Source organism: Carya illinoinensis, chromosome 6, assembly GCF_018687715.1.
Source record: "Carya illinoinensis cultivar Pawnee chromosome 6, C.illinoinensisPawnee_v1, whole genome shotgun sequence".
Lineage (NCBI taxonomy): Eukaryota > Viridiplantae > Streptophyta > Magnoliopsida > Fagales > Juglandaceae > Carya > Carya illinoinensis.
Window position 1 is genome coordinate 36,345,972 of NC_056757.1, and position 27,509 is coordinate 36,373,480.

Consider the following 27,509-nt stretch of genomic DNA (forward strand, 5'->3'; position numbering starts at 1 on the left):
GATGCACCAAATGTGGTGCATTGGACCTCTATTGTACAGCGATCATACCATTGAAGTTATATAAACATTAGTGTCTGTAAATTTTAATTGTGTTGCTTGGACATCAGGACAGCAGGGCAACTTGTTTGTGCTTGGCAAATTTTTCCCATTTCCAGGGTCCCCCGAAAAATGTCCCATCTCCAGATAAAGCCATCCTGGTAAAATCAGGGAGTCTACAATGCCACTCTTGAGCTTTTATTGCTGTCACATACCACTTCAATATAGATAAAACCATAGAAAATTTCCAAAATTAAATGACCCAAAAAAAAAAAAAAAAGAAAGGAAAATTGGTGCAACTCCAATGCTGAAAGTGAAAGCTCCTTTTCTTCAAAATTTTGTCTCGTTCCTTGTATATTTGACTATATTCAACATATATGCATCACATTTGAATAACCAAAACATGTATTCGTGACTATGATAAAATAAATAAATACACGCCCTTTACCCCTTTAATCTTCCCAATTGTCTACTGATGTGGGTTATTTTATTTTATTTTATTTACCTTGCTCTGTTTTACAGTCAAGTCTATTTTATACCTTATCAAATACAATTCAGAAAAATAGGATACTGAGTAAATCATGGGATATAGTCCATATATTGAACTCTAGCACCAGTAATAAAATAGGAAATGAGATCCGCTCATAAAGTTGAGAAGAGAATTCTCATTGGATTATTCAAATGTAAATATACAATTTGTATAATATGATATGATTTTACATTTGACTATTTCATTCAAAACTTATTTACACATTAGATTATCCATTTATTAGTCAAAATAATAATAAAATATTATAAATTTAATAATTTTTTAAAAATTATTTTCTATTAATTTTTTTTCTAAATTAAGAGCTTATACGAAAATACATTATTATTTTTTATTAAATAATATGGAGAAATAATGTAGGAGAAAGAATGAGAATGATGAGGGAGAATAGAGGGAAGAGAGAGAGTGTATAAAGATATTATTTTTTATTTATTTAGATGTGAAATAGTAACAATCAAATTTAATTGTAAACTTTAATTGTATTGTAGTTAAAAGTAAAAAATTTTAAAATTAGATAATCTAATATAAAATATTTTTAACTCTTATTAACTAAATTTCTCATTTGATTTATATTTATATAATTCAATAAAAATGCTCTAAAGTAAGGCTTTATTGGATTGTGGCCCCTTTCATGACATGTTGGTCATTCATTTGTTACACGTTAACCAAAAAGAGAGCAAAATGTAGAAGGTAATTGTGAAGGAATTTCTAAAATGCAGTGCATTCTGCCTATGGAAGGAAAAATTGGAAAGTATTTATAAACCCGAGAGAGAGAGACCGACGGAATAAAAATTGAGAAGTATTAACGACAAAAAAAGATTTCATAAAGATAAATTTAAAAATTAATATATTTTTATATGATAGATCGATCAAAATACTTTTATAATCGAATGTAATAAATCTATAAATTTACTTTCGGGGGAGTCAAATAAAAATTTCGGGTCAATACTCCATAGCACAGTAGACTTCGTTATTGGCAACATGATATGGGTTCCAACTCACTTGGGTGTCTTGTAGCAGAAGATTCCTTCTCTGTTTTACCTACCTGACTCGTGAGTTCACAGATAAACGGAGAGGGTTAGCAGAAGCAGTACAACTTGTCCCCATCGAAGTTATATTTCCCATGTTCAGCGTAGTTCTCCTATCATTATTAATTTATTATTCACAGATTTACTTTTACACCGCCCCTTTTGCTCTCTGCTACACACTGCATCTTTCTGCAACAAAACAACTTTTCCTCTATTCTCTTGGTACTAATTTTATACAAATTACTAACTGCCATTTTTCTCTCTACACTTGACTTCAGAGTCGGTGTCTTTTAGCATAGCACACCTAGTTTTCCTCCATTTTCACTTGCTTATTCTCCCAATTAAAGATTTGGTCACCAAAACAACTTAACCATAGTTGGTCACCCTATCTCTCCTTCTCTGTCTCTGACTCTATTTCTTCACCATGAACTTAGAGCTACGGTGCTGAATTAGTTCAACAAATCATGAGCTGCAACACCAAGAACCTCCATTTCTGGTGGAGAATCACTGCCTCTGTTCTCCTTCTACTTCCCTCATTCGCTCTCAACTCGGATGGGATCCTCTTGCTTTCCTTCAGATACTCAATCCTCAGTGACCCACTATCAGTCTTGGAGAGCTGGAATTACAACGACGAAACACCATGCTCATGGACCGGAGTAGCCTGCACCGAAATCGGAAACTCCGGCACGCCGGATAAGTTTAGGGTCACCAGCTTAGTCCTCCCCAACAGCCAGCTTCTGGGTTCGGTCCCCGCCGACCTCGGCATGATCCAACACCTTCGCCATCTCGATCTCTCCGGCAATTTCTTCAATGGGTCTCTGCCCAATTCAATCTTCAATGCCTCAGAGCTTAAGGTGCTTTCCCTTTCAAACAATGTCATCACCGGTGAGCTACCAGCTGAGCTTATAGGTGGGTTAAGAAGCTTAAAGTTGCTGAATCTTTCTGATAATGCACTTTCCGGGAAGATACCTCAAAGTCTCACTCCTTTGCAGAATCTGACTGCTGTTTCTTTGAGGAGTAATTACTTTTCCGGTAGTGTTCCAAGTGGTTTCAACTCGGTTGAAGTTTTAGACTTGTCTTCGAATCTGCTTAATGGCTCTTTGCCTCTTGGTTTTGGTGGAGGTAATTTGCGCCACTTGAACCTCTCTTACAATAAGATTTCAGGAAAAATCCCACCAGAGTTTTCAGAACAAATTCCGCAAAATTCTACAATCGATCTCTCCTTCAACAACCTAACCGGACCTATTCCGGATTCTCTGGCTTCGCTCAACCAGAAAAACGAGTTCTTTGCAGGGAACACGGACCTATGTGGCAAACCTCTGAAGAACCTTTGCTCGATTCCTTCCACTTTGTCTAATCCTCCCAATGACACATCCACTTCTCCAGCAATTGCGGTCATACCCAAAAGCGTTGGCTCAACCCCAGTAACAGGCTCATCTAACACACCAAATTGGGCAGATCAGAACTCAGCACAAGGAGGTCTAAAGCCTGGGACCATAGCCGGAATAGCTCTCGGAGACTTGGCCGGTATAGGCCTCCTTGCAATGCTCGTTTTCTATGTCTACCATCTGAGAAAGAAAAACAACATTCTCAAACCACAAAATGCGGCAACGAAGTCAGAAAAGAAAGTAGAAGCAAGCATCAAACACGACACGGTTCACAGAAACCCCATGGCTTGGTCCTGCCTAGGCGAAGAGAATTCAGAAGCAACCAATTCTGATAGTGACCCTGATATTAAACGCAAAGTCGGAAACGTCCATCCAAGCGGGGATCATGATCAGAAAGGTGAGCTTGTGACAGTGGACGGAGAGACAGAGCTGGAGCTGGAGACTTTGCTCAAGGCGTCGGCATATATGCTGGGAGCCAGCGGGGCGAGCATTGTTTACAAGGCGGTACTTGAGGATGGGACTGCGTTGGCAGTGAGAAGGATAGGAGAGAGCGGGGTTGAGAGGATGAGGGACTTTGAGGACCAGGTCAGGGCCATAGCTAAGCTGCGCCACCCCAACGTGGTACGGATTCGTGGGTTCTACTGGGGAGAGGATGAGAAACTCGTTATCTATGACTATGTTTCCAATGGCAGCCTTGCGAGCACCAGCTACAGTAAGCTCCCTCTTCAATATCTTTTTTATGTATATCCTTACAAAATTCTCGCGTTAGCCAAATGGAAAATAGAAGGATATTAGAGAGAGAGAGAGAGAGAGAGAGGAGGAAAGGAATTGATCTAGTAAAAATTGGGTTTTTTTTTTTCCTATATCTATTTATGTAAATAGAAAAATTAAATAAACCATTGATCTATTTATTACTAATGTCTTTGAGCTAGTATTTTTGTGCTTAATTTTCTCGAGCCATTTGGAATGGGATATCGTATATTCAACTCAAATTTTTTGCATGAATGGCTGCAATTACAGCTAAACAAAACAAATTTTCATGTTCTTCTTTGTTTTAATTTCCTGATATTCAGGAAAATCAGGCTCATCACCAAGTACTCATCTCTCTCTTGAGGTCCGACTGAAGATTGCAAGAGGAGCAGCCCGAGGACTGGCCTACATCCACGAGAAGAAACACGTGCATGGCAACATTAAACCCAGCAACATCCTTTTGAACTCTAACATGGAGCCGATAATCGGAGACTTTGGGCTGGAGCGCCTCGTCTTGGGCAACAGCAGTCACAAAGCGATCAGTTCAGCACGGTTTTTTGGAAGCCATGGCCAAAGAGTTGCAACAACCATTCGCGAGGGCATGCCAGACCTCCCCATCACTGGTGCCAGCCCCCACGCACCTGCGGGAACGTCAGTAGGAAGCAGTTCATCGCCTTATCAAGCACCCGAGTCCCTCGAGAACCCGAAACCCCAACCCAAGTGGGACGTGTACTCATTTGGGATAGTTTTGCTTGAACTTCTGACTGGGAGGGTGTTCTCAGAGGGGGAACTGGGACAGTACTGGACTGCGGCCGGTTTAGTTGTAGAGGAGAAAAACCGGGTTTCGCTTTCGAGAATGGCGGATGCGTCAATCAGGAATGAAGTGGAGGGCAGGGAGGATGTCATGTTCACGTGCTTCAAATTAGGTTTTAGCTGCGCTTCTCCTGTCCCCCATAAGAGACCCACCATGAAAGAAGCCCTTCAAGTCCTAGAGAGGACCTCGTACTATGCTTAATTAGTGATGTATTTAGTTTCCACTAAAGGTTGCTTGGTTTGGTTTGTTTTGTGTTCGTGTTTAGTTGAGTTGGAGGTTGGACACAGAGCTAACATAAGTGTTGTATGTTTGGCTGATTATTAATTAGAATTTTCTACGTATAATATACATCTTGTGATGATTATGGCATGGCTTATTAAGTATATATATTAATTCACATTAATTCGTAAAGAAATTGATTTTTATAATTCTCTTTATAGATCAAGACATTTCAACAAAATTCAAAAACTACATGGATTCACACACAAACTGTAGACTGAATATACATTGACATGATTTAAAAAATTTCCTACCGTTGTATCAAGCAAGACATCACCCATATCCCATACAAAGACTTCGTGTAATATTTAATTCAATTTGGTAACAAAAAATGATCATCTGAAATTTAAAATTCTCGTATCATCATTACAATTTTTTTAAATTTTTAGATAAAATATAATAAATAATTCAACTTTTTCAAATTTCAAAATAATAATAATATATTTTATTTTAAATTTAAAATTTTCATCTCACTTTTCAAACAAGTGTAGCAAGTATGTCAACATCTATCACATCCATTATAAAATAGATTAGTTGAGTTGGTATGAAGATTGTTGGCTTGGCCTCAACGCTGTGTATACATTTGGATTATTTCAAATTTTTGTGCAATAGAAACGAAATTTTATTTGAATAGTAATAAAATAATTTGAGTTAAAATGTTTTCTAAGTTTTGAGAAATAAAAAAGAAAAAGTTGAATAAAAATATTATAAAATTAAAAAGCTGTTTGAATTTATTTTTATTTTAAAGTTTGAAAAATTGTATTAATTTTTGTATTTTGTTGTGAAATTTGTAAAAGTTGTAATGATTGAAAAATGTTTATAAAAAAAATTAAATATTTAAAATTAAAAAAAATTTTATATTTACTTAATGTTGAAAATGAAGTTTCGATAAAGTTTTAAAACTATTCATTTAACGTAATAAGAAATTTTGTCCTCTACTAAAAATGAAAGAAATCCTTGTATTACAGTACGATGGTTGATGGGTTGGATCATAATGGATTAAGTTGGTGTTGGTTCTTCCCGAAGACATCAAACCAACAACTAGAGAGATCCCACAAGTACAATGGAGTAGAACAGAACTAATCTATTAGTTTAAGGAGGCCCATGGGGACCAGTACTACAATTCGCACCCTGTTGGAATTCTGTGGATACAAAACTTGCCGACAAATTCCTCTTACGTTTTGCTGCTGTGTTAAGGTACCCAATGCCTAATAAAAGATGTATTGAGGGCCATTGGCCCAATTTGCATAAAGAAAATAGGGCCTACCCCAACCCAATTACGACATCCCATGTGGCTTCTGTTTCTTTTCAAATGTATCATTGTATATGCTTTCTACTCACAATCAAGTGAAATACACACTAATCATATTTCTTAATTCTTAACTTACACGGTAAGATTTTATTTGAAAATTTGAAAATTTAAAATTCATCTTTCAAGTTAAATAATTTGATTGAAATCAATAATGTAGAAAATATGTGTTATACACTGATTATAAATAATAAAAGTTATAGGGGATATTCATGGATATATGGAGATCCTATGTAGTCCAAGTGAAAGTGATTGCCATTTCTTCTATTTTCAAACCCCCACCAACCCATAAAGCATATGCCATTTCCATTAGGGTATTTACACATATTGATGCTGCCTTTAATGCCGTTCCTACCACTCGACTAGATGGAGCGTGGTGGATGCATCCCAAAATATTGTTCACCAACCATTTAGGATGGAATTCAGTCTCTCTTTGAATTTTTATATTTGATTTAGGACTTACACCAACCATTTAGTTGTGCTGTGAATCTCACATCATTTGTAAAAATTAAAAAAGAAATTATAGGTAACATCACCTCAACCAATGTGATCAAGCATAATCAAGGCTGAGAGCCTGCGGTTGGTAGCTTACCCACTCGGGATCCCCAGAATTTGTAATTGAGAAAAGGGCGATTGACAAGTTATCGGAAAAAAATAGATTCTATCTAAATATATATTTATTAGAAAGATAATTTATATAAAATTTATCTATTTTAAAATTTTTATCTATCATTATTCTTTATAATTTTGTACGCAAGACGAGCCTGCCTTCCCAATCAACCCAGCCAACAGGTTCGAGAATAAGGTGGGATCCCTGGACCCTTCCCCTGGATCTGGTTGCCGGTGAATCACTGATAAAAGAGCAGATTTTGGAGAGATTCTTTCGTCAATCTAATAGCCGGTGAATCACTTGATCAAAGCGCCAGTAGAGCCGCCTGGACCCCTGGTTTAATGATTTGGTGGGATCTACAGATTTCTTGCCTTTTGTCTTGATTCATATGGTCTGGCAACCATTTCGACCCCAACTCTCACCATCAAGAGCGCGTGTGGAACTACAATTTTCTCATTCAAGCTATAAAGCCTAGCCAAGTTCTAACTTCCCACCATGAACCATGCCAGTTCGGATCTGTCCCAGCATTCACCGTACTGTGTAACACCTACCAAACTCACTCACGTTACTTTTTCTTATTGGAAGTTGGAACCCGGAGAATCTTATTTACTCCCCAAACCAAACCAGCCCCCCGCCGTCGCAAGTTAGCCAACCTCGTATTCTCTCTCTCCCCCCCCCCCCCCCCCCCCCCCCTCCCCAATCCGGCCTGCACTTTCCCACCACCGGTTATGGCTACCTCCTCATCCCAAACCCTCCGGACCCCATTTCTCAAGACGCCGTCTCTTAACTCTAAACTACCGCTCTACTCCGCGTTTTCAGTTGCGATCCATCCCACCCGCAGGTCAGTCAAGCCACTTGTGGTGGTTGTCTCCGCGGCGGCTCTTGGCGGCAAGCCGACCGTGCTGGTGGCGGAGAAGCTGGGAGATGCCGGGATTGAGTTGCTGAAGGAGTTTGCCAACGTGGATTGCGCCTATAACCTGAGCCCCGAGGAGCTGTGCACCAAGATCTCGCTCTGCGACGCGCTGATCGTCCGGAGCGGGACCAAGGTGAGCCGTGAGGTGTTCGAGTCCTCGGCTGGGCGGCTCAAGGTCGTTGGGAGGGCCGGCGTGGGCATCGACAATGTCGATCTGGCCGCAGCGACTGAGTACGGATGTTTGGTGGTCAACGCCCCCACCGCTAACACTGTCGCCGCCGCCGAGCACGGTATAGCGCTTTTGGCTGCCATGGCCAGGAACGTTGCTCAAGCCGATGCTTCTGTTAAAGCTGGTCAGTTTATATATTAACGTTTTTTTTTACAAGGATACTTGAATTGAATTTCTTCTGGACATTTCATCGATTTGTTTTTTCGGTGCAGTTAGGAAACGGGTTTGAAACCATTTTTTAAAGAGTAGTTGTGTTTGGAATCTGGATGGCATTTATTCGAGTTCTTTTGCTTTGAAAAGCAGGGGAAATTAGTTTAGAAATGCATTTCTCATACAGATCTGCTTTCTTGCATTTTAGATTCTTTAATTTGTGTGGTGATTGACATCTGAGTTTAAAAAATAAAAGCACATCTACATAGTGAAAAATAGAAGATTTTGGGTGACCTTTTTATTTTCTCTCAGATCTCTGGATGAAAAATCGATGCTTTTTGGGTGAAGGAAGGGATTTCACTAATCGTTGAGGTTCCCTAACTTGCTTATATTGATACCGGTTATTCTATAGATCGTTTTATTGTATTATAATATGTTTGTTTGTCAAGTAAAGATAAGTAATTACAAATATTTTTAAGATATTGGCTTCAGTTTCTGGTCTAGAAGCATAAAGACCTATAAATTACACAAGTTTTTTATTCCAGGAAAATGGCAGCGGAATAAATATGTAGGAGTCTCACTTGTTGGAAAAACACTTGCTGTGATGGGGTTTGGAAAGGTTGGATCAGAAGTTGCTCGACGTGCGAAGGGGCTTGGTATGCATGTGATTGCACATGATCCATATGCCCCATCAGACCGTGCTCGTGCAATAGGAGTGGACCTTGTGAGTTTTGATGAAGCCTTGGCAACTGCAGATTTCATCTCTTTGCACATGCCTCTTACCCCTGCTACATCAAAGATTCTCAATGATGAAACTTTTGCAAAGATGAAGAAAGGAGTTCGGATTGTCAATGTTGCTCGTGGGGGAGTTATTGATGAAGAAGCTCTAGTGAGGGCACTGGATGCTGGAATTGTTGCTCAGGTTCTTACATTCTCATGCTTGAAGAACAAATTCTTATTGTTGAGAAAGTTTCATAACATGGTCTATTTGTTCTAGGCGGCACTCGATGTTTTCACACAGGAGCCACCACCAAAAGACAGCAAGTTGGTTCAGCACGAGAGAGTTACTGTGACCCCTCATCTTGGTGCCAGCACAATGGAAGCTCAAGTACGTTGAATGACCAGTATTTTTTGTATGCGCTAGCTTTTTCTTGACCAAGTTATCGAATATGTGAGCTTTATATGCAGGAAGGGGTGGCCATTGAAGTAGCCGAAGCTGTTGTGGGAGCCCTGAAAGGGGAGCTTGCTGCTACTGCAGTCAATGCCCCAATGGTTCCTGCAGAGGTATTTATTTGTGTCATCTTTCTTTGCTTTCAGTGTCAAGATCCAGAGTTTTATTTAAATCTCACTTTAGAATTTAATGTGTCCTCTCTCATTTAAACATCCTGGAGTTATACGTGTATTGCATGGCAGATTAGTTTTTGATACCGAACAAGGTGTAATGCAGGTGTTAAGTAGACATTTTCTTCGCTGTGTGAGTTTTCTGTAGTTATTTTTTTCTGAAAGTAAGGCCAATAGACTAACAGTTTTAGTTTTATTTGGCAAAGGAGGGCAAAGGAGAAATCTACATCTTGCATCCTCAAGCTATCTTCATTTTCTTAATTTGCACCCTAAACTACCAAATTTTGATAAGTTGCCAATTTGTTGAAAATAGATAGCACATTGCAACCATGGTCAGTATTCTGGGTCTGTACATATAATAACCTTTACATGTGATGCATAAACTAGATTTCATTGAGTTACTTAAATTTCACAATTTTATCATTCCTTATCAACCGCAGGTGTTAACAGAACTGAAACCATATGTTGAACTTGCCGAGAAACTGGGTAGACTTGCTGTTCAATTGGTAGCTGGAGGAAGTGGCATGAAAACTGTTAAAGTGACCTATGCTTCTGCTAGAGGCCCTGATGATCTTGACACCAGGCTTCTTCGGGCCATGATCACCAAGGGTCTCATTGAGCCTATATCCAGTGTCTTTGTGAATTTGGTTAATGCTGATTTCACCGCTAAGCAGAGAGGTCTCAAGATAACTGAGGAGAGAATCAATCTAGATGGATCGCCCGAGAATCCACTTGATTTCATCCAAGTCCAGATTGCCAACGTGGAATCCAGATTTGCCAGTTCTATGTCTGAGCATGGGGAGATTAAGGTTGAGGGACGCGTGAAAGATGGGATTCCCCATTTGACAAAGGTAGGATCTTTCGAAGTTGATGTCACTTTGGAAGGTAGTATTATACTCTGCAGGCAGGTCGATCAGCCAGGTATGATTGGAACGGTTGGGAGCATTTTGGGTGAGGAGAATGTGAATGTCAACTTTATGAGTGTTGGAAGGATTGCCCCAAGAAAACAAGCTGTAATGGCAATTGGGGTGGACGATCAACCTAGCAATGAAGCTTTGAAGAAAATAGGCGATGTTCCGGCCATTGAAGAGTTTGTTTTCCTCAAGTTGTAGTGCCATCAATATTCCATCTTTCTTCCGTATGTTCCGCTGATGCAAATCACATAACCACATCCTACTGCCGATTTTGAGGAGGAGAACGTTAGTTCTGCTTTGCGAATGAAAAATTTTGTGTTTTAACGAGTTATTAATATGCTTTAATGCAAGTTTCTGTTTCAATATTTGTTGCTGTAATTGTATTACTTGATAGATGCATGTTGGTGCTCAGCGCGTAGTCACGCAGTCGTGTCTCAGCCGAAAACAAATATTGCACTGTCGGTAGAAATCCAAAGCGGGATTTCTTGGTATACGTAGTAGGATCCTTTAACTTATCCACTGCAAGTACGTGTCCTTGCCGACGAATGTCTGCTGTACAGAAACAAAATACAAGACATGGATTTCAACCCCTTAATAGGAAAACTTATTCGACTCCCATTTTTCATTGAAGTCATCAGAATGCTAATGTTTGAGAGCACGAGATCTAAACAATCTGGTTTCCCTTGTATAGTAACTACGATGTTGATGTAACCAAGGTTTGGGAAAAAAAGAAAAAGAAAGATCTATACAATCTAAATTTATCAGCTATAAGATTCTTACCTATCAAAAAAAATTTATCAGCTAAAAGATTCTTTTTCAACTTTTCATCATCTGAGTATCCTATTATCAAACTTCCATCTATTTTCCATTCGCTAGATTAATGCACACTGCCAAATTTTGTTACTGCGTTGCTTGATGCCAAGGAAACGTTCTGGCCAAAGCTGGAACCTCTGCTGCTGAAGTCGTGGACAGGGAGATTAGGAGGTTATGTATTGCTAGGTAAGCACCAATTCCAGCAACATAGCCTGCAAAAGCAAAAGCGCTCACCTGCACAGACTCAGAGGACAACGACTTCTTTTTACTAGAAAGAATAATATAATTTGGTTAGAAAAGAATGTCTTCATAAAAGCAAATCCATACCTTCCGCAGGTACCAAAAGAAATCGACCTTTTCCATCCCCATGAATGCAACTCCAGCGGACGAGCCAATAACTAGCAAGGATCCACCAGTGCCGGCACAATACGCAATCAACTGCCAAAACTCAGAATCTTGGGGAAAAGTGGAGAGATCATACATTCCGATTGCTGCCGCAACCAGTGGAACATTGTCTATAACTGCTGTTACAACTCCTATTGCACTAGCAATCACTTCAATACTAGGAATATGAGCATCAAGGTAATTTGCCAATTCCCGAAGAATCCCGGCAGCCTCCAGGCTAGAAATTGAAAACTCAAATTTGTAATAGTGCAGAAGTAGTAACTTCAGGATATTTCTAGTGCGTGTGTGCCCCACAATAGGCGCAGATATATGTCTTTCTAAAGTCATAATCATATACCATACACAACGCATCAGTTATTGTGTAGCATAAAAAATCAGTAAAACGAAACGGACATAGAAGTTCAAACCATACTCACCTGCTAATGGACAAAAGGGTTCCAAGCAAGAAAAGAGCTCCTTGAGAGTCAATCCGTGATAAAGCTTCTGGTATTTTTAAATTTTTCCTTTCAGATTCACCATTGTGGATGGCATCAGTCAGAATCCAAAGAACTCCAAGTCCAAGTAGCATACCCATGTAGGGAGGCAAACCAGTTACGACCTTGAAAACTGGAACAAAAAACAAAGCTCCAATACCTACTGAGAAAACAAGCTTTCCTCGAGGAGCCATCTGTTCAGATGCCAAAACATTGGAAAAGTCCTGTTCCTTCCCATTAATGTCACTGCATGGAAGAAGAGACTCGTATCATTTCATCTGTAATCCAACAATTCAAATCCAACCTTTCAAGATTTAAATTCCCTGGCTTTGCTTTGACAACTCAGGAAGAGTACCTAGTTAGGGAAATAAGTGCCAGAGGGACAGCTAGAGAAACGACTGAAGGAACAAACAAGATCTGTCAGAATAGAAAATGCTAGTTAAAACATCATCTAGTCAAAACTGCTTTTATAATTGAAACAAGCCCAGTCATTGTAATTGAACAGGTATATCTCAAGTGATTGAAGAATCTAATTAAAGGGAGTTGGTAAACCTCATGCTTTATGAGATTTTCTTATCACAAACAAAAACCCCGGTTGCCTTACATTTAAGATATTTAAAGAGAAAAAAGGGATCAAAATTTCATCATGGTAGAGTAGTTTTATAACTTTCGTGATCAAAGCTCAACTTTGAGAACGTAGTATCAATATATTTATCTCTATACATATAGTCAGTTCCATACTTGCACGAGAAATTTCAACTCCATGGTTCAACAATCCTGAAGTCTGAATTTTGAAGACAAAATTGTTTTTCCCCACCCAATCGAGCATGTTTAACTGCCATTATACAGTATTTAAACAACCAACCTTTTTCGTATATGGCTCAACTTTGAGCAATTCATTTTTTAGGATCCTTCTTGCCCCTCTTTTTCAGGCGCCTATCTGGCAGAGAAATATGCACTAATTACACAATTTAAATGTAGCAAGGTTCAACTAGTAAATCTTAGATTTAGCTAGGTACACACATAAATATTCAGGTCAGTAAATCTATATATATGCTTGATTTTAATTTCTATTAACTTTGTCTTTTAATGACACAAGGCCGGGAAGGCAAATTAGCTAATCCAGATGTTTTAATTGGACCGCCTAGGTCTCCAACAAACAGATATACGAACATACAAAATAAGTGCAAGCATATTCTTTCATGGGATCAGTCTTTTAGGATGATGTTTAAAGACCTTCATTGTCTGTAAAGTGGATAATTGACCATGTATCCACAGCATTGTAGTGGTAATATCACCAATAGGCGTCCATGCACCACCAGCATTTGCCGCTATCACTACAACAGCTCCTAAAAGCCTGCAAATAAAATTCAAATAAGAAAGGAAGATTTACCAATCAAATTAATATCTATAAAAGAAAAAAATCAGCAACGGCTATATGATAATTTAGTAGACATAAGATAGCAAGCGGGCATCCTTTGCTTTCTCTTTCTTTCATTCATTCTTTTCTTTTCTTTTTTTCTTTTTTTTTTTTTGGGGGGGGGGGGGGGGGGGGGGGGGGGGCGTATGTTATGTAGGGACCTCCTCTATTCGAACACCTCAGCAGATAGAGGTTTCTGAAAATCATACGAGTATACTGAGCTCATCATCTACAGTTCAACATGTGCCCATAAAGATTTCTAGCAAGGGTGAGGTTCATGACTGTTATGTACTAAGGCATTAACTTCTCGAAAATGTGCTTCTTATTGTTCTTGGTTTTTGACAGAAATCAAAAGTTGATAGAAATTCTCATGAACCTTCTAAACACTCATGGTCATTTAAGATAGTGGTTCAGATACTGTTAATGATTTTTTGGAGATGCAGTGATCAAATCAATAGCCCTCTATTTAGAAGATTATGAGAACCTTAGAAGATTGGAGAATCCTAGAACGTAAAGATCAATAAAAGGGTGTTGGAAAATATCAATAAAAGGAATCGAACGTCCTTGATCAGTTTAACTCTTGAAGTAATTAGTTTGTTAACATGGTTAAATATCCTGATACAAGTGAAATAGATAAGCAATAAAATAGGCCCCCCTTGGGAATATGCTGGATTTAAAATATCAACTATTAATGCAATGCCATTTCCAAGAGGCATTCTCAAGAATACCTTTCAAGCAACCATAGCCTTCAACTCTAGGCAATCTTATATATATTCTATATATTATACTACCATTCCACTTGCATCTTATTAAGTAAAATGTAGCATATTTATCACCATTGAATGATCATTTATTATATATTTATTTATTATCAAACGGTGATAAATACGTCACATTATATATAATGGAATATAAGTGAGATAATGGTATGGTGTATAGCATAGTTTAAAAAAAAAAAGAACTTGTATATTATTATAAATAATTTTTTTTTTTCAATGGGCTGTACAAATCCAAGAGAAAATAGTAGAGTAGTAACATGCAAAACTCTTGATGATATCAAAACGTACTAGACAATTGAATAATAATCAGAACATACTTGCGGAATTCTGATGGAGGTACTAGTTTCCGCAATAATGACACCATGACAACTGTAGATGTCAGGTTGTCAAGAAAAGAACTAAGTAAAAATGTCACAAAGCCAACCTGCAATTTTCATGACTATCTGTCAAGTTCCATCATGATGAAGTAAATATGATGGAGAAAAATAGGGCTGATGCTGCAAACTCAAACTACAAAAAATATCAAATACCCTCAAGGTTCCCTGCAGTGAAATGCATAGCTGGAACGAGACAAGAAACAACTAATTTCTTTTGGAACTTAAATAGTTTTGGAATTTTTGCTAAAGAGGGACCAAACATCATTATCACTACACACAATTAACAAAATAACATACAGTTATTCTGCCTAAGTAAGTGGTAAAGTGGTTGTTCTGGGATAATGAGCTAGAGTTTGAACTTGTTGCTATGTCAGATCAAGCACTGTCTGGGTAGTTTATTTGCGGCAGTATCAAAGTGTTGGTTACTACTGTCTATGCGAGCTATTTTTAGGGGAAAAGACTGGAGTTGTGGGATCATATTTGTGTTTTAGATGTGGGTAGTTGGCCGGCTTTTGTTGAGGGGGATTTTAATATTGTTTGTGGGGATGATGAAAAAGTGGGAGGTCTTTTGAGAGCTCCTCATACAAAATTGGAGTTTAACAATTATATTCATGATTGCGAATTGATTGATCTTCCTTCTATTGGAAATAAATTTTCTTGGTGTAATGGGAGGCTTGGAGGTCGACAAATTTGGGTGAAGTTGGATCGTATTTTGGTTTCATCGAGGTTCTTGAATTTTTGAGTAGGCTCGTATGGAGTATCTTCCGCAGACTTCTTCTGATCATTGTCCTATGCTACTGTATTTGATGAGGAGAGGGGGAACTACGTTAAATATTTTCAATTTCAGCATATGTGGGGAACTCATGAGGGGTTTCTACCGTTGGTTCGGGAGGCTTGGAATCAAAATGTGGATGGCTCTCCTATGGTGAAAGTTAGTCGAAAACTTAAAATTTTAAAAACCATGATATTGCGGAAATGAAACATTGATATTTTGGGAGATGTGATTTTGAATTGGCTAATGTGGAAGCTCGAATGGTCAAAATTGAAGATATGCTTACTGTTGATTATTCCCAGGATTGGGAAAATGAGCTATTGGTTTGTAAACAAAACCATATTCAATGGCTTCATAGAGGAGATTTTGGGATGTCAAAAATCTCGTATTAAATGGCTGAAGGAAGGGGATTCAAACACAGCTTTTTTTCATGAGTCTATGTGTGTTAAAAAGAAGAGTTTGATTGTGGATCATATGGCGTTGAGTAATGGTCAGGTCTTGGATTCAGCTAAAGCCGTGCATGATGAAGTTGTTTGGTTCTTTCAGGAGCTCTTGTTAATGTCAGATGTTAACTTGGATGAGGAGGCTCTAACTTTATTATTTATGGTGGTTTCGAAACAGAAAAATGAGGCATTATGTGCCCCGCCATCTTTGGAAGAGGTAAGAGAGGCATTATGGTCTATTCCATAGGATGGAAGTCCGGGACTGGATAGTTTCTCGGCTAGTTTTTTCATACTAGCATGGGAGGTGGTGAAGCAGGATATTCTAGACATGGCTAAGGAATTTTTTGAGGGAATTCCGTTGACTACTATCTTGGGGGCTACTAATCTTGTATTGATTCCTAAGGTGGGTGCTCCAGCCGGTTTTGGGCAATTTCGACCAATCAGTTTATGTTCAGTGGTCTATAAAATCATAGTGTCTCATTTGGCCCCAATTCTTGGGGGAATTATTTCGTCGGAACAAGCTGCATTTATTCAGGGACGTAGCATCTTTGATAATATGGCTCTTGCTCAGGAACTTGTGCATGGCATGAATCGTAAAACAAGGGGTGGCAATGTCATGTTGAAGATCGATATGGCTAACGCATATGACCGTGTAAATTGGAGATTTTTGTTGGAGGTGATGCAAAGGCCAGGTTTTTAAGATAAGTGGTGCTCTTTGATTTTGAATTCCATTTCCTAACCTGTTTTTTCAGTTATGTTAAATGGTTGTTGCAAAGGTTTTTTCAAGCCTTCCTGTGGACTTCGTTAAGGCGACCCACTTTCGCCGTATCTATTTATTTTGTCGGAGGATCTTCTTTCAAGAATGCTCCATAAAGCTTTTTCCCAGGGCCAAGTTAAGTATTTTAATACTTGTGGGAGTGTGAGTATTTTTCATTTATTGTATGTTGATGATTTGCTAATTTTTGCTAATGGCAGTAAAGTTTCTATTCGGAATTTGAGGGGGGTGATTAAAAAATATGAAGAAATCTCGGGTCAGTTAGTAAATCCACAAAAGTTCTTGATTTTCTTCTCGTCTAATATTCCATGGGGTCGGAAAGAGGATTTGAAGCGGCTGTTGGTTTTATAGAGGGTGCATGGCCTTGTACATATTTGGGTATTTCATTACATGTTGGGCGTATTAATTTGAGATTGTTTGAGCCTTTGTTGTTTAGGGTGCAAAAAAAGTTGGCTAGGTGGAAGAGTAAATTGTTATCTTTTGGTGGTAAAATTATTCTTATCAAGCATGTGCTTAGTAGTATGCCCATTCATTTAATGTCAGTGATGAATTTGCCTAAAGGAATTTTTGGGAAGCTAAATTCAATTTTCTCAAATTTTCTTTGGGATTCTAGTGAGGAAGCTAAGAAGTGTAAATGGGTTTCGTGGCGGAATATTTGTTTTCCAATAAAGGAGGGGGGACTTGGTATTCGTGATTTGTCTGAGGTTCAAAGCTCATTATTCATGAAATTTGCTTGGAATTTGTTAAGGGGGGTTCTCTATGGTAGGATTTTTTTTCGGTCTAAATATGTGAGAAGCTCTCAGATTGGTTCGGTGATTGAAGGATCAAGGGGGTCTCGATTTTGGTGTGGGGTCATTCAGGCTTTACCTTTAGTTTTAAGTAACTTAAGATGGTTGGTTTGCGAGGGCTCTTCCAGTTTTTGGTTTGATAATTGGCTAGGTGATGGTGCTATTGTTGATCGGCAAATGGTGGTGGGGGATAGAGGAATACATGTTCGAGATATATTCGAATGGGCTGATTGTAATGTTCCGATGTTAAGACAGATGGTGGATGAGGAAACTATGAACAAAATTTTAATATCACAGGTTCACATTTGCAAGGGACCTGATTTTTTTGGTATGGAAACATTCTATAGATGGTACATTGAATACTAAATTAGCTTGGAATATTGTTAGAGCTCATGGTTATATTTTTCCTTGGAAGAAATGGTTATAGCAAGCTTCAGTTCCTAAGAAGATGTCTTTCTTATGTTGGCGTGCTCGTCGTGGTGCTCTCCCCGTGGATGAGGTAATTAAGAAACTTGGTAGCCCATTGGTTTCAAAGTGTCATTGTTGTCTATCTTCCCAAGTTGAATTTTTGGATCATATTCTTTGTGAAGGGGGGGGGGGGGGGGGGTCCAAGGAAGGTTTGGAATTATTTTGCAGCTATTTTTGGAATAAATTTGCCTTCTATATAGGTTTGGGCTGGGTTGATGAATATCTGGTGCAGTCGTGCTTCGAATTCTTCCCAAGTGCGTTGGTTACGTGGTGTTATTCCTATCTTTATTTCTTGGGCACTTTGGAGATCTCGTTGTGCGGCTCATATGGAGGAGCTAAATTTTGATTGGAAGAATATTATATGAATGGTAAAAGGTTTATTTTAGAATCTTTGGGCATGGTGAGGAAGTTCAAAAGATTAGGCCCCCATGATGTTTCGATATTAGCAGATTTAAATTGTCATATGGTGGCTTTGGAGTGTAGAATGCCTACATATATTGCATGCGAGTTACCGGAGGATGGGATGGTGAAACTTAATGTTGACAGGGGTTCTTGTGGTAATCATGTGCTATCCGGTGGAGAGGGAATTGTTAGAGATGATACTAGTCGCGTCTTGGGTGAGTTTGCTCATTGCTATGGTCAAGCCACTAAAACTATTGCGGAATGTCAAGCGGTTATTGATGGCCTTCGAATGTGCAAGCAACTTGGGTTGAGGAATTTCGTGATAGAGTTGGATTCTAGTGTTATAGTGAGATGGTTTCTCTCAGGTGTTTGTAATTATTGGTACCTTTGGGATTTTTGGGAGGAAGCTCAATGTCTTGTTAGGGAGCTTAATGTTCAGTTTAAATTGGTGTTTAGAGAGGTGAATATGGTAGTTGATTTTTTTGCTAAACTTGGTGCTAATGGTGGGTCTCTGGATTTTTTTGGGTAAGATGTTGGTATAGGAAGACTTAGAGGTCTTTTACGTTTGGATAGTTGGGGTTTCCCCTATATTAGATGCTAGTTTTTGTGAGGTTGGGTCTTGTATTATTAAGTGGGATGTTATCTGTTACTAAGGTATTCTTCCACCATAAGTGAATGTTTTTTTAATAAAATTAGGAGGGGTCACTCATGGACAGATAACTTTCGTCTATTTTAGAAAAAAAAAAAAAAAAAAAGAAACAAAATAACAAGAATGTTAAGGGTATGTCCAAATAACATGAATCTTAAGATTTAGTTATGAAAAATGATTTATATAGTTTTAGAATGCGCAAGTCTCACGTAAGATTTCTTAAAAAGTAGAGAAATCTAGAATCCATATAAAAAATTTACTTTTTTTTAAAAAAAAGTACTTGCACATTCTAAAATTATACATAGGCATTACTATTAGTTAAAAAAAAAAAAAAATACTAATAACATGACTTTATATGACATTCGACCATAGGCAACAACTGTTATATAAACTCCAATAATAAACCTGAAACTCCCACAGAAATGGAGATTGTCATGATACCCAAAGCAGACTACTCACCAACCAGAGGAGAGTCCTTGGCTTTCGAGTGGTTATATTGTCAGTAATTAGATTAAAACCTTGATGAGCATTAACTATCTCTACAATGGTCATGGCGCCAAGCAAGAAAAACACTATTTCGCTAACTTCTGCAGTCGCACGTGTTAGCTCTGAAACGGCTATCTCAGTTGAAGGAGCCTGAAAAAGTCAAAACACCCAAAGCATACTGCATAAAGTAATTTATATGGGTACAAGGAATTAAACCAATATCTTTTTTACAGATAAAGCCAGGTCTGTATAGTAAGAGTCATTGGGACAAAGGGGTGTTGTATCAAAGGATGAGAGCAACTTGCCCTAAAACCACTGGAGGTAAGTGAATCAGATATATACAAATCTATTACCCTGACCCTACTAAACATATTGAAAAGCATCCAGTTGACTAGTATCATAAAACATACAAATCCCTTTGTCTCCCTTTGCTCGTGGGGGCTTCCTTGGAGAAAAAGAGTTAAAACTCTGTTTTGTTATAATAGTAATCCCATGCGCAGATAAAACAATGGTACTAAAAACTTTCGCCAACAGAATCCAATTGACTTCAAGAATCGAGGGAGTCTTATCCTAACCACTATCGTATGGAAAAAGGTATAATCTAGGGGGAAAAACCACTTTAAACTCTCAGAAGAACAACACTCCCAACATCCTGTTGCATCAAAATTATGGTTATAGACAAAATAAAAACTATTTCAGCACCCCTAATATATGTACCTAATGATTAACAATGTTTTTCAACAGCTTGATCTGATTACACCCAATCTAAAGCTAAATTATTGGAATTATCACATGCAGCCACTCATGCATTGGACACCCTGGAATTATCACATGCAGCCAATCATGCATTGGACACCCCACGTTTACAACCACCGAATAATGGAATGTGATGGAAAGCATTGGAATCTCCTTTTAGCTAATTGTGTCTGCCACCTTATGCCATTTATGTCTACCACCAAACCACATGCTTTTATTATTCAATTCATTTTCATTGTATATATATTTCTTGCAAGATAATGGAAACAGGTAGAGGGAATATTGCCTTCTCACATAGCTTTGTCTTGTACTTTTCTCTAATATTGTTTCTAAACCATTTCCATTATGGTATCATGAGCCAATCGTCTTCAAGCCCTCCAAATTCCCCAACTCATACAACCATGTCTACTCTTGAGAATCCCAAACCCGAGGACAATCCTCATCACCCAGCCAGTCCGTATTTCATTCAGCCTGGGGAGAATGCCTCATCTCCATTAGTCCCTGAGTTACTCACCACCAAAAACTATATTACCTGGTCTCGCTCCATGCGCAGAGCTCTAAACATAAAAAATAAGCTCGGTTTCCTCGAGAGTAAGATTTCCAAACCTCTGGATTCAGATCCTTTGTTCCTCCCATGGGAAAGATGCAATGACATGATCATTGCATGGCTCCAAAATTCTGTTGGTCCAGATCTTCGACCCACGATTGCCCATGCCGAGACAGCAGCAGAGGTATGGAGTGATCTCCGTGAGCGCTTTTCTATAAAGAACGCTCCTCGCATTTTCCAACTCACGAAGGCCGTGTCTTCCTTAACTCAAGATACTGATTCTGTGAGCATTTATTACAATAAGCTCAAAGGGTATTGGGATGAACTCGAGGTATACGAGCCCATGCCTCTGTGTACCTGCGGATCTGTCAAGGCTCTCATGGAATATCATCATTGTCACAAGGTCATGCAGTTCTTAATGGGACTTCAGGATTCCTATGATGCTATCCGTGCTCAAATACTTTTGTCTGATCCACTTCCATCATTAAACCGTGTTTTCTCTCTGATTCAACAAGAAGAGAGACGTTGGCAACTCCATTATGCACCAACACCAGCACCAACTGCGATGGTCACACGAGGACTAGATCCAAGGCTTTCGTCGTCCTCACGCAAGGAACGTTTATATTGCTCTCACTGCAACATTTCAGGACATTCCCTTGAGCGCTGTTTCAAAGCTAATCCCAACCTTCCAGTTTGCTCTCACTGCTGTATACCAGGCCATACCAAAGATAAATGTTATCGGTTGAATGGTTATCCTTCAAGCCACAAAAATGGCCCCAAGTCCAAATACATTGCTAATATTGTTTCTCTTGAGCAGGAGCAAAATCATAATGGCTCGCCCATTACTCAAGAACAGTATAGCAAGCTTCTTGCCTTACTCCAACCATCTTCATCCTCCACCATTGACAACACACCTGCAGCTGTAAACCAGGCGCAGCTTCTCCACTCCCCCACCATGTCTGGTAACAGTTCCTATTTCTTAACACACAATAGCACAAGCACCTCATCCCCACAGTGGATTCTCGACACTGGGGCAATAGACCACATGGTCTGCAGTCTCAATTTTTTTACACACAATATCACTCGTGTTAGTCACTCAGTTAAACTTCCCAATGGTACAACCACGATTGCCACTTATCTCGGTGACATACATTTTTCTCCTCATTTGATTTTCAAACATGTATTGTGTGTTCCAGCATTTTCCTTTAACCTTGTTTTCGGCCAAGTCTTTAACTACAAATTCCAATTGTTGCTTACTTTTCTTCTCCAATTCATGCTATATACAGGACCTTTCAACTTTGATGACGACTGGGAAGGGTGAGATGCATGATGGATTATACTACTTACAGCCCGAACCGCCTCCTCCCACTGCTCTTCACAATTTTTTTTCTACCTTATTTCATTCCAAAAGTGTCAACACTGCTGTTATTACAAAACATGATGAATTTACTTTGTGGCATTTTCGGCTTGGACATAGCTCCATGACACAAACTGTTTTAAATGATATTGGTAAAAGTGATGTTCATTTTTCGACTAAAGCCAGTCCATGTAATATATGTCCACTTGCCAAACAGCATAGACTACCCTTTCCACAATCAGAAAACAATGTCATGAACCCTTTTGATCTCATCTCAGTTGATATATGGGGTCCCAATTCTATTCAAGCATACGATGGTTCCAAGTATTTTTTAACTATAGTTGATCAATTTACTAGATGTACTTGGCTCTATCTTTTAAAATCCAAAGCTGAAGCACGCCCCTGTCTCCAAAATTTTTGTTCCCTCATTAACAACCAATTTGCTTCCAAAATTAAGGTAATCCGAAGTGATAATGGTCCCGAGTTTTCTATGCCAGATTTTTATCACCCAAGAGGCATCATTCATCAACTCACTTGTGTAGCCACACCCCAACAAAATGCTTTGGTCGAAAGAAAACATCAACATATTTTAAATGTTACAAGAGCACTAAAATTTCAGTCTGGTCTTCCCACAAAATATTGGAATGATTTTGTCTTAACAACAACTTATTTGATTAACCGAACCCCAACTCCCATTCTCAACTACAGATCCTCTTTTGAGGTTTTATACAACAAAAAACCCTCCTACTTTCATCTACGTGTTTTTGGATCCTTATGTTTTGCTTCAACTCTATCCCAAACTCAGTCCAAGTTTGATCCTCGTGCCCGCCGATGTTTATTCTTAGGCTACCCCCATGGCATAAAAGGCTAAAAACTCCTTGATTTAAACACCCATCAAATTTTTATTTCTCGTGATGTCGTTTTTCATGAGGATACCTTTCCCCTCAAAACCATTCTTACCACATCCAATTCCACTCAACCCATTCTTCTCGATTCACAACCTCTCCACATAGATACAGACTCCACCCAACCTGTTCCCCCTTACGTCCAGCCCTCTCTTCTCATACTACACCACTTCCTGCCTCTACAGAGCCACTTCACTCAGACGTACATATATCCAATAACTCACTCTCACCCAATAACCCAAGCCCACCTGCTAACTCAAACCCCACCAACCCAACTCCACGACGCTCAACTCGAACCAGACATGCACCAGCTTACCTACGTGATTTTCATTGCCCTCACATCACTGCATCTAACTTGACTCAGTCCGCATCTCAGTTGACCGGCTCCTCTCAGCATTCCCAGGTTCGTTTTCCTCTGTCTAACTCCATTTCTTATCATTTACTTTCCCCTCAATTCAAAGCTTTCACTGTCTCTATTTCTTCCCAAACCGAGCCAACCTCTTATACCCAAGCCATCAAAGAACCTGTTTGGTGCGAGGCAATGAAGCTAGAACTTACTGCTCTTGAGCTCAATGAGACATGGTCCATTGTGGAATTACCTCATGCCAAGAAAGCAATTGACTGCAAATGGATATACAAATACAAGTTTCGGGCCGACGGAACTATTGAAAGAGCCAAAGCTCGATTGGTCGCGAAGGGCTTCACACAGCGGCCGAGGGTATCGATTTCCATGATACTTTCTCGCCAGTAGCAAAGATTGTCTCCATTCGGTGTCTCCTTGCCATCGCAGCCATCAAAGGATGGGAACTCCAACAACTCGACATCAACAACGCCTTCCTCTACGGCGAGCTTGACGAAGAAATCTACATGCGACCCCCTCCTGGACATCCTGCTGCCAAGACAAACAAAGTCTGCCAATTGAAGAAAAGTATCTATGGTTTACGACAAGCTTCACGACAATGGAATGCGAAGCTTACTGCCTCTCTGGTTGAATTTGGCTTTGTACAATCCAAGGCCGATTACAGCCTATTCACCAAGACAACCTCCACCTCATTTATGGCATTATTGGTCTATGTAGATGACATCGTCTTATTGAGTTCTGATGCAACATCAAATGCCACAGTGAAGCAGTTTTTGGAGTCTAAATTCAGAATCAAAGACCTTGGGAGTCTTAAATACTTCCTTGGGATGGAAGTTTGGTCGTACAAAGAAAGGAATTCAACTATGCCAGCGCAAATATGCACTTGACATACTGGCCGAAACAGGTATGCTGGCCTCCAAGCCATCTCTGTTGCCCATGGAGCCAAATCTAAAACTCAGAAGGGACGAGGGTGACATCTTCAATCATCCTGCACTGTATCGTCAACTTGTCGGCAAAACTTCTATATCTCACGCACACAAGACCAGATCTCACTCATAGTGTACACCTATTAAGTCAGTTTATGGAGACACCGAGGATTCCTCACTACAATGCAATTCTCAAGATTCTACGATATCTGAAAGGGACACCAGGTCAGGGACTATTTTTTCCCGTTGATTCACAACTAAATCTCACAGCCTATTCAGATGCAAGTTGGGCTGATTGCCCAGATACAAGACGGTCAACTACTGGATTCTGTGTATTCATAGGAAAATCCCTGGTTTCATGGAAATCAAAAAAACAAACTACCGTCTCTAGATCGTCTGCGGAATCTGAGTACAGGTCAATGGCATCGGTGGTATGCGAGCTAACTTGGCTAAAGTACCTTCTTGCCGATTTGCATGTTAATATTTCTGGACCTGCCACATTGTTCTGTGACAATTTAGCAGCCATTCACATAGCTGCGAATCCCATTTTTCATGAACGGACGAAACACATCGAACTAGATTGTCATCTAGTCCGAGACAAAGTGACTGAGGGACAGGTCCGAACAGTTCATGTGCCTTCACATTCTCAAGTTGCAGACCTACTCACTAAGCCGTTGCAATCTCCTGCGTTTACTCGACTCTTGTCCAAGATGGGAATAATCAATGTTTACTCTCCATCTTGCGGGAGGGTATTGGAATTATCACATGCAGCCACTTATGCATTGGACACCCTGGAATTATCACATGCAGCCAATCATGCATTGGACACCCCACGTTTACAACCACCGAATAATGGAATGTGATGGAAAGCATTGGAATCTCCTTTTAGCTAATTGTGTCTGCCACCTTATGCCATTTATGTCTACCACCAAACCACATGCTTTTATTATTCAATTCATTTTCATTGTATATATATTTCTTGCAAGATAATGGAAACAGGCAGAGGGAATATTGCCTTCTCACATAGCTTTGTCTCGTACTTTTCTCTAATATTGTTTCTAAACCATTTCCATTATAAATACATATGATTTTTTTGTAACAGTTTGATCTGATTTCAAACCATTAGCAGCTACTTTTTGACCTTTTGTCAAGGTCCAGTATAGTCAGTACAAGGCACCTTTGGTTTATAAATCCCAAGATCAAAGACAACAAACTCGGCAATGATGTCACCAAATGAACATATCATGGACGCTATAAATTCTGTTGAAAATCAGAAATCAGAGAAGGGAAAAATACCGTAAACATCATTTTGTTCTAAATTTACTTTACTACGCCAAGAAATTTGCAGGACTTGGAACACGATGTAAACAAAATTTAAGCACGAACTAGAGCCTACCAGGATTTAATATGAACCCTTCATTGCCAGCAAAACTTATATCACAGGAGAATTAGGAACGGTATAGAGGTTGTGCTTGGACAATATGTCCGACAATTTCAAGTAACAGATAATCTTACCCCGATGCTACGCACAACCCATAAGCTCACGGCCATCAGTAATCCTACTCCGCTTTTATTCAAGGCCAGAGAATGTTCAAAAATGATGCCTGCATAACCTATTCCAAATAGCAATGCCATCGCAACATCCTACAGCGCAAGATTTGATCACATCATCTGACGTTAATAGAACTCAACGTCCATTAATCCCCTTTCTCCTTAAAGGCATGTAATTATCATGGGAAACTCACCCAAAAAAAAAAAAAAAAAACTTACCCCGATTCTATTGAAGCTCACCACCATCGGCAAGCCTACTCCACTTTGATTGAAGGCCATAGATTCTTCAAAAATGATGCCTGCATAACCTATTCCGAATATCAATGCTATAACACAAGATGTAGCACCTACGTACTCTCGAAGTTTGGGTTGGTAGTAGATAATTTTGAATTTTAAGATGAAATATTAAAATATTATATTTTATATATTATTATTATTTTAAAATTTAAAAAAATTAAAATAAATTGAATTATTTATTATATTTTGTATATAAATTTAAAAAAATTATAACAATCAGATGAGAATTTGAAATAAAAATTCTTACGTGCCAAACCACATATAAGCTCTCAAGATGAACAATGAAGCTTTGTATTTTGATCGAACAAAAAAAGAGTCTACGAACCAGGGGAAGAATTTAAAGTCCAAGTTACTGATGATTTCGTAGAACTTGTGACAAAGGAGGAAATGGGGGAATGGCCTGAAAAAGTTGACAATAAAGAGGTGATGCCTTTATAGGAAGAATAAATAGACGATGAGGTCGAGCTTTCCACACTTCCACACCGCTGGCCTTGTCTTCATCCCAAGCAAGAACGCCATGGACAAGCAATCTTGAACACATGATTGATACACAGAGACAAGCCAAAGTAAGAAGGAGCGAGGAAACCACGGGGGGAGCTTACTTTAATTAATCCTGTCTCCCTTTGGCCCATCCCCCTCTAAAATAGTTAGCATCCGTGCCTAACAAGTTAAAAAAAATGACATTTTTCTTCAAGCACGAATTTGGCCATTACGAGGGAGTAGGGATTGGGTCTGAGGACATTTGGTACGAAGAGATGAAGAGAGAGAAGTAATCGCCAGCTTGATGATATTTTGGATTAGGTACAGGCGGATCCCAGCCGAGAGTGGACACATCGGAGCTTTGCTTTTCAAGGCGACATACTTAGAATCGTGAAGAAGGTGGAGGAGAAGCTGGCTCTGGGGCGTGTTTGGCTGAGTACATGGCTGTTGATCAATGATATTGTCGTTGCGACTTGCATGGGAAACCGAATGGTTGTGTAAAGTCTGGAAATAGATAGATTTATACCCTGTTACTTATACAGATTAGATGTTATGAATAAATAAAATATTATTATAATATAATTTTTTAATATTAATTTTATATCAAAATTTAAAAAAATTAAATTATTTATTATATTTTGTATAAAAGTTTAAAAAATTATAATGATAAATTGTGATAAGATTAAATGAGATTTTTAATTTTGATTAACAAAATGAGCATTAATAATAGTGAGTGGAAGAAGTGCTTTTCTTTATTTTTAGAGTATTAGTAGTGGTCTCAATAAACTTTTGCTAAAATTTAATTAGAAAAGTTACTTTTATAAATTTTAGCTGGTCATTTTTTACAATATTAAATAATAAATTCAACAAATTTTTTATTATTTTATTAAAATATTAATTTTAAATTTTAACCAATCTCTTTTATTTAATAAATTTGACCAGTCATGTAAATAAAAGTTAAATTTATTGTA

At 38.7% G+C, this 27,509-nt stretch overlaps 4 protein-coding genes across 5 annotated transcripts; 3 read left to right on the top strand and 1 right to left on the bottom strand.

Moving 5' to 3' along the window:
* Positions 1–1,784: 1,784 nt before the first annotated feature.
* Positions 1,785–4,927, top strand: LOC122313367 (probable LRR receptor-like serine/threonine-protein kinase At4g37250). The gene is made up of 2 exons (XM_043128299.1): positions 1,785–3,711; positions 4,073–4,927. The coding sequence occupies exons 1-2, from the start codon at positions 2,076–2,078 to the stop codon at positions 4,762–4,764; spliced, it is 2,328 nt and encodes a 775-aa protein (XP_042984233.1). The 5' UTR covers positions 1,785–2,075; the 3' UTR covers positions 4,765–4,927.
* Positions 4,928–7,068: 2,141 nt separating this feature from the next.
* Positions 7,069–10,673, top strand: LOC122313304 (D-3-phosphoglycerate dehydrogenase 1, chloroplastic-like). Its single transcript, XM_043128180.1, has 5 exons — positions 7,069–8,027; positions 8,599–8,975; positions 9,051–9,161; positions 9,242–9,337; positions 9,835–10,673. The coding sequence occupies exons 1-5, from the start codon at positions 7,490–7,492 to the stop codon at positions 10,504–10,506; spliced, it is 1,794 nt and encodes a 597-aa protein (XP_042984114.1). The 5' UTR covers positions 7,069–7,489; the 3' UTR covers positions 10,507–10,673.
* A 230-nt stretch (positions 10,674–10,903) lies between these two features.
* LOC122313305 (sodium/proton antiporter 1-like) lies at positions 10,904–27,011 on the bottom strand. 2 transcript variants are annotated; one of them, XM_043128183.1, is made up of 10 exons: positions 26,384–27,011; positions 25,981–26,060; positions 25,726–25,854; positions 19,332–19,508; positions 14,516–14,622; positions 13,236–13,356; positions 12,355–12,416; positions 11,943–12,245; positions 11,449–11,743; positions 10,904–11,355 (listed from the first exon to the last, which is right to left on the bottom strand). In XM_043128183.1, the coding sequence occupies exons 2-10, from the start codon at positions 26,038–26,040 to the stop codon at positions 11,209–11,211; spliced, it is 1,401 nt and encodes a 466-aa protein (XP_042984117.1). In that variant the 5' UTR covers positions 26,041–26,060; positions 26,384–27,011; the 3' UTR covers positions 10,904–11,208. The 2 variants fall into 2 exon arrangements, with proteins under 2 accessions (XP_042984117.1, XP_042984116.1); XM_043128182.1 differs by having other exon boundaries at positions 26,306–27,011.
* On the top strand, positions 20,164–22,191 carry LOC122313306. Its single transcript, XM_043128184.1, has 2 exons — positions 20,164–21,623; positions 21,948–22,191. The coding sequence occupies exons 1-2, from the start codon at positions 20,375–20,377 to the stop codon at positions 21,980–21,982; spliced, it is 1,284 nt and encodes a 427-aa protein (XP_042984118.1). The 5' UTR covers positions 20,164–20,374; the 3' UTR covers positions 21,983–22,191.
* Positions 27,012–27,509: the final 498 nt, after the last annotated feature.

What these genes read in the sequence shown, in the direction of transcription:
- LOC122313367 (XM_043128299.1), top strand. Translation starts at nt 2,076, where the DNA reads ATGAGCTGCAACACCAAGAACCTCCATTTCTGGTGGAGAATCACTGCC. An exon ending in CCTTGCGAGCACCAGCTACA is followed by an intron (nt 3,712 to 4,072) that starts GTAAGCTCCCTC and finishes CCTGATATTCAG; the next exon opens with GAAAATCAGGCTCATCACCA.
- LOC122313304 (XM_043128180.1), top strand. Translation starts at nt 7,490, where the DNA reads ATGGCTACCTCCTCATCCCAAACCCTCCGGACCCCATTTCTCAAGACG. An exon ending in CGATGCTTCTGTTAAAGCTG is followed by an intron (nt 8,028 to 8,598) that starts GTCAGTTTATAT and finishes TTTTTATTCCAG; the next exon opens with GAAAATGGCAGCGGAATAAA. An exon ending in CCAGCACAATGGAAGCTCAA is followed by an intron (nt 9,162 to 9,241) that starts GTACGTTGAATG and finishes CTTTATATGCAG; the next exon opens with GAAGGGGTGGCCATTGAAGT.
- LOC122313306 (XM_043128184.1), top strand. Translation starts at nt 20,375, where the DNA reads ATGGAAACAGGTAGAGGGAATATTGCCTTCTCACATAGCTTTGTCTTG. An exon ending in CCACTCCCCCACCATGTCTG is followed by an intron (nt 21,624 to 21,947) that starts GTAACAGTTCCT and finishes TGCTATATACAG; the next exon opens with GACCTTTCAACTTTGATGAC.
- LOC122313305 (XM_043128183.1), bottom strand. Translation starts at nt 26,040, where the DNA reads ATGGCCTTCAATCAAAGTGGAGTAGGCTTGCCGATGGTGGTGAGCTTC. An exon ending in TGAGCTTCAATAGAATCGGG is followed by an intron (nt 25,855 to 25,980) that starts GTAAGTTTTTTT and finishes CTTGCGCTGTAG; the next exon opens with GATGTTGCGATGGCATTGCT. An exon ending in TCTTTTGGTACCTGCGGAAG is followed by an intron (nt 11,356 to 11,448) that starts GTATGGATTTGC and finishes GAGTCTGTGCAG; the next exon opens with GTGAGCGCTTTTGCTTTTGC.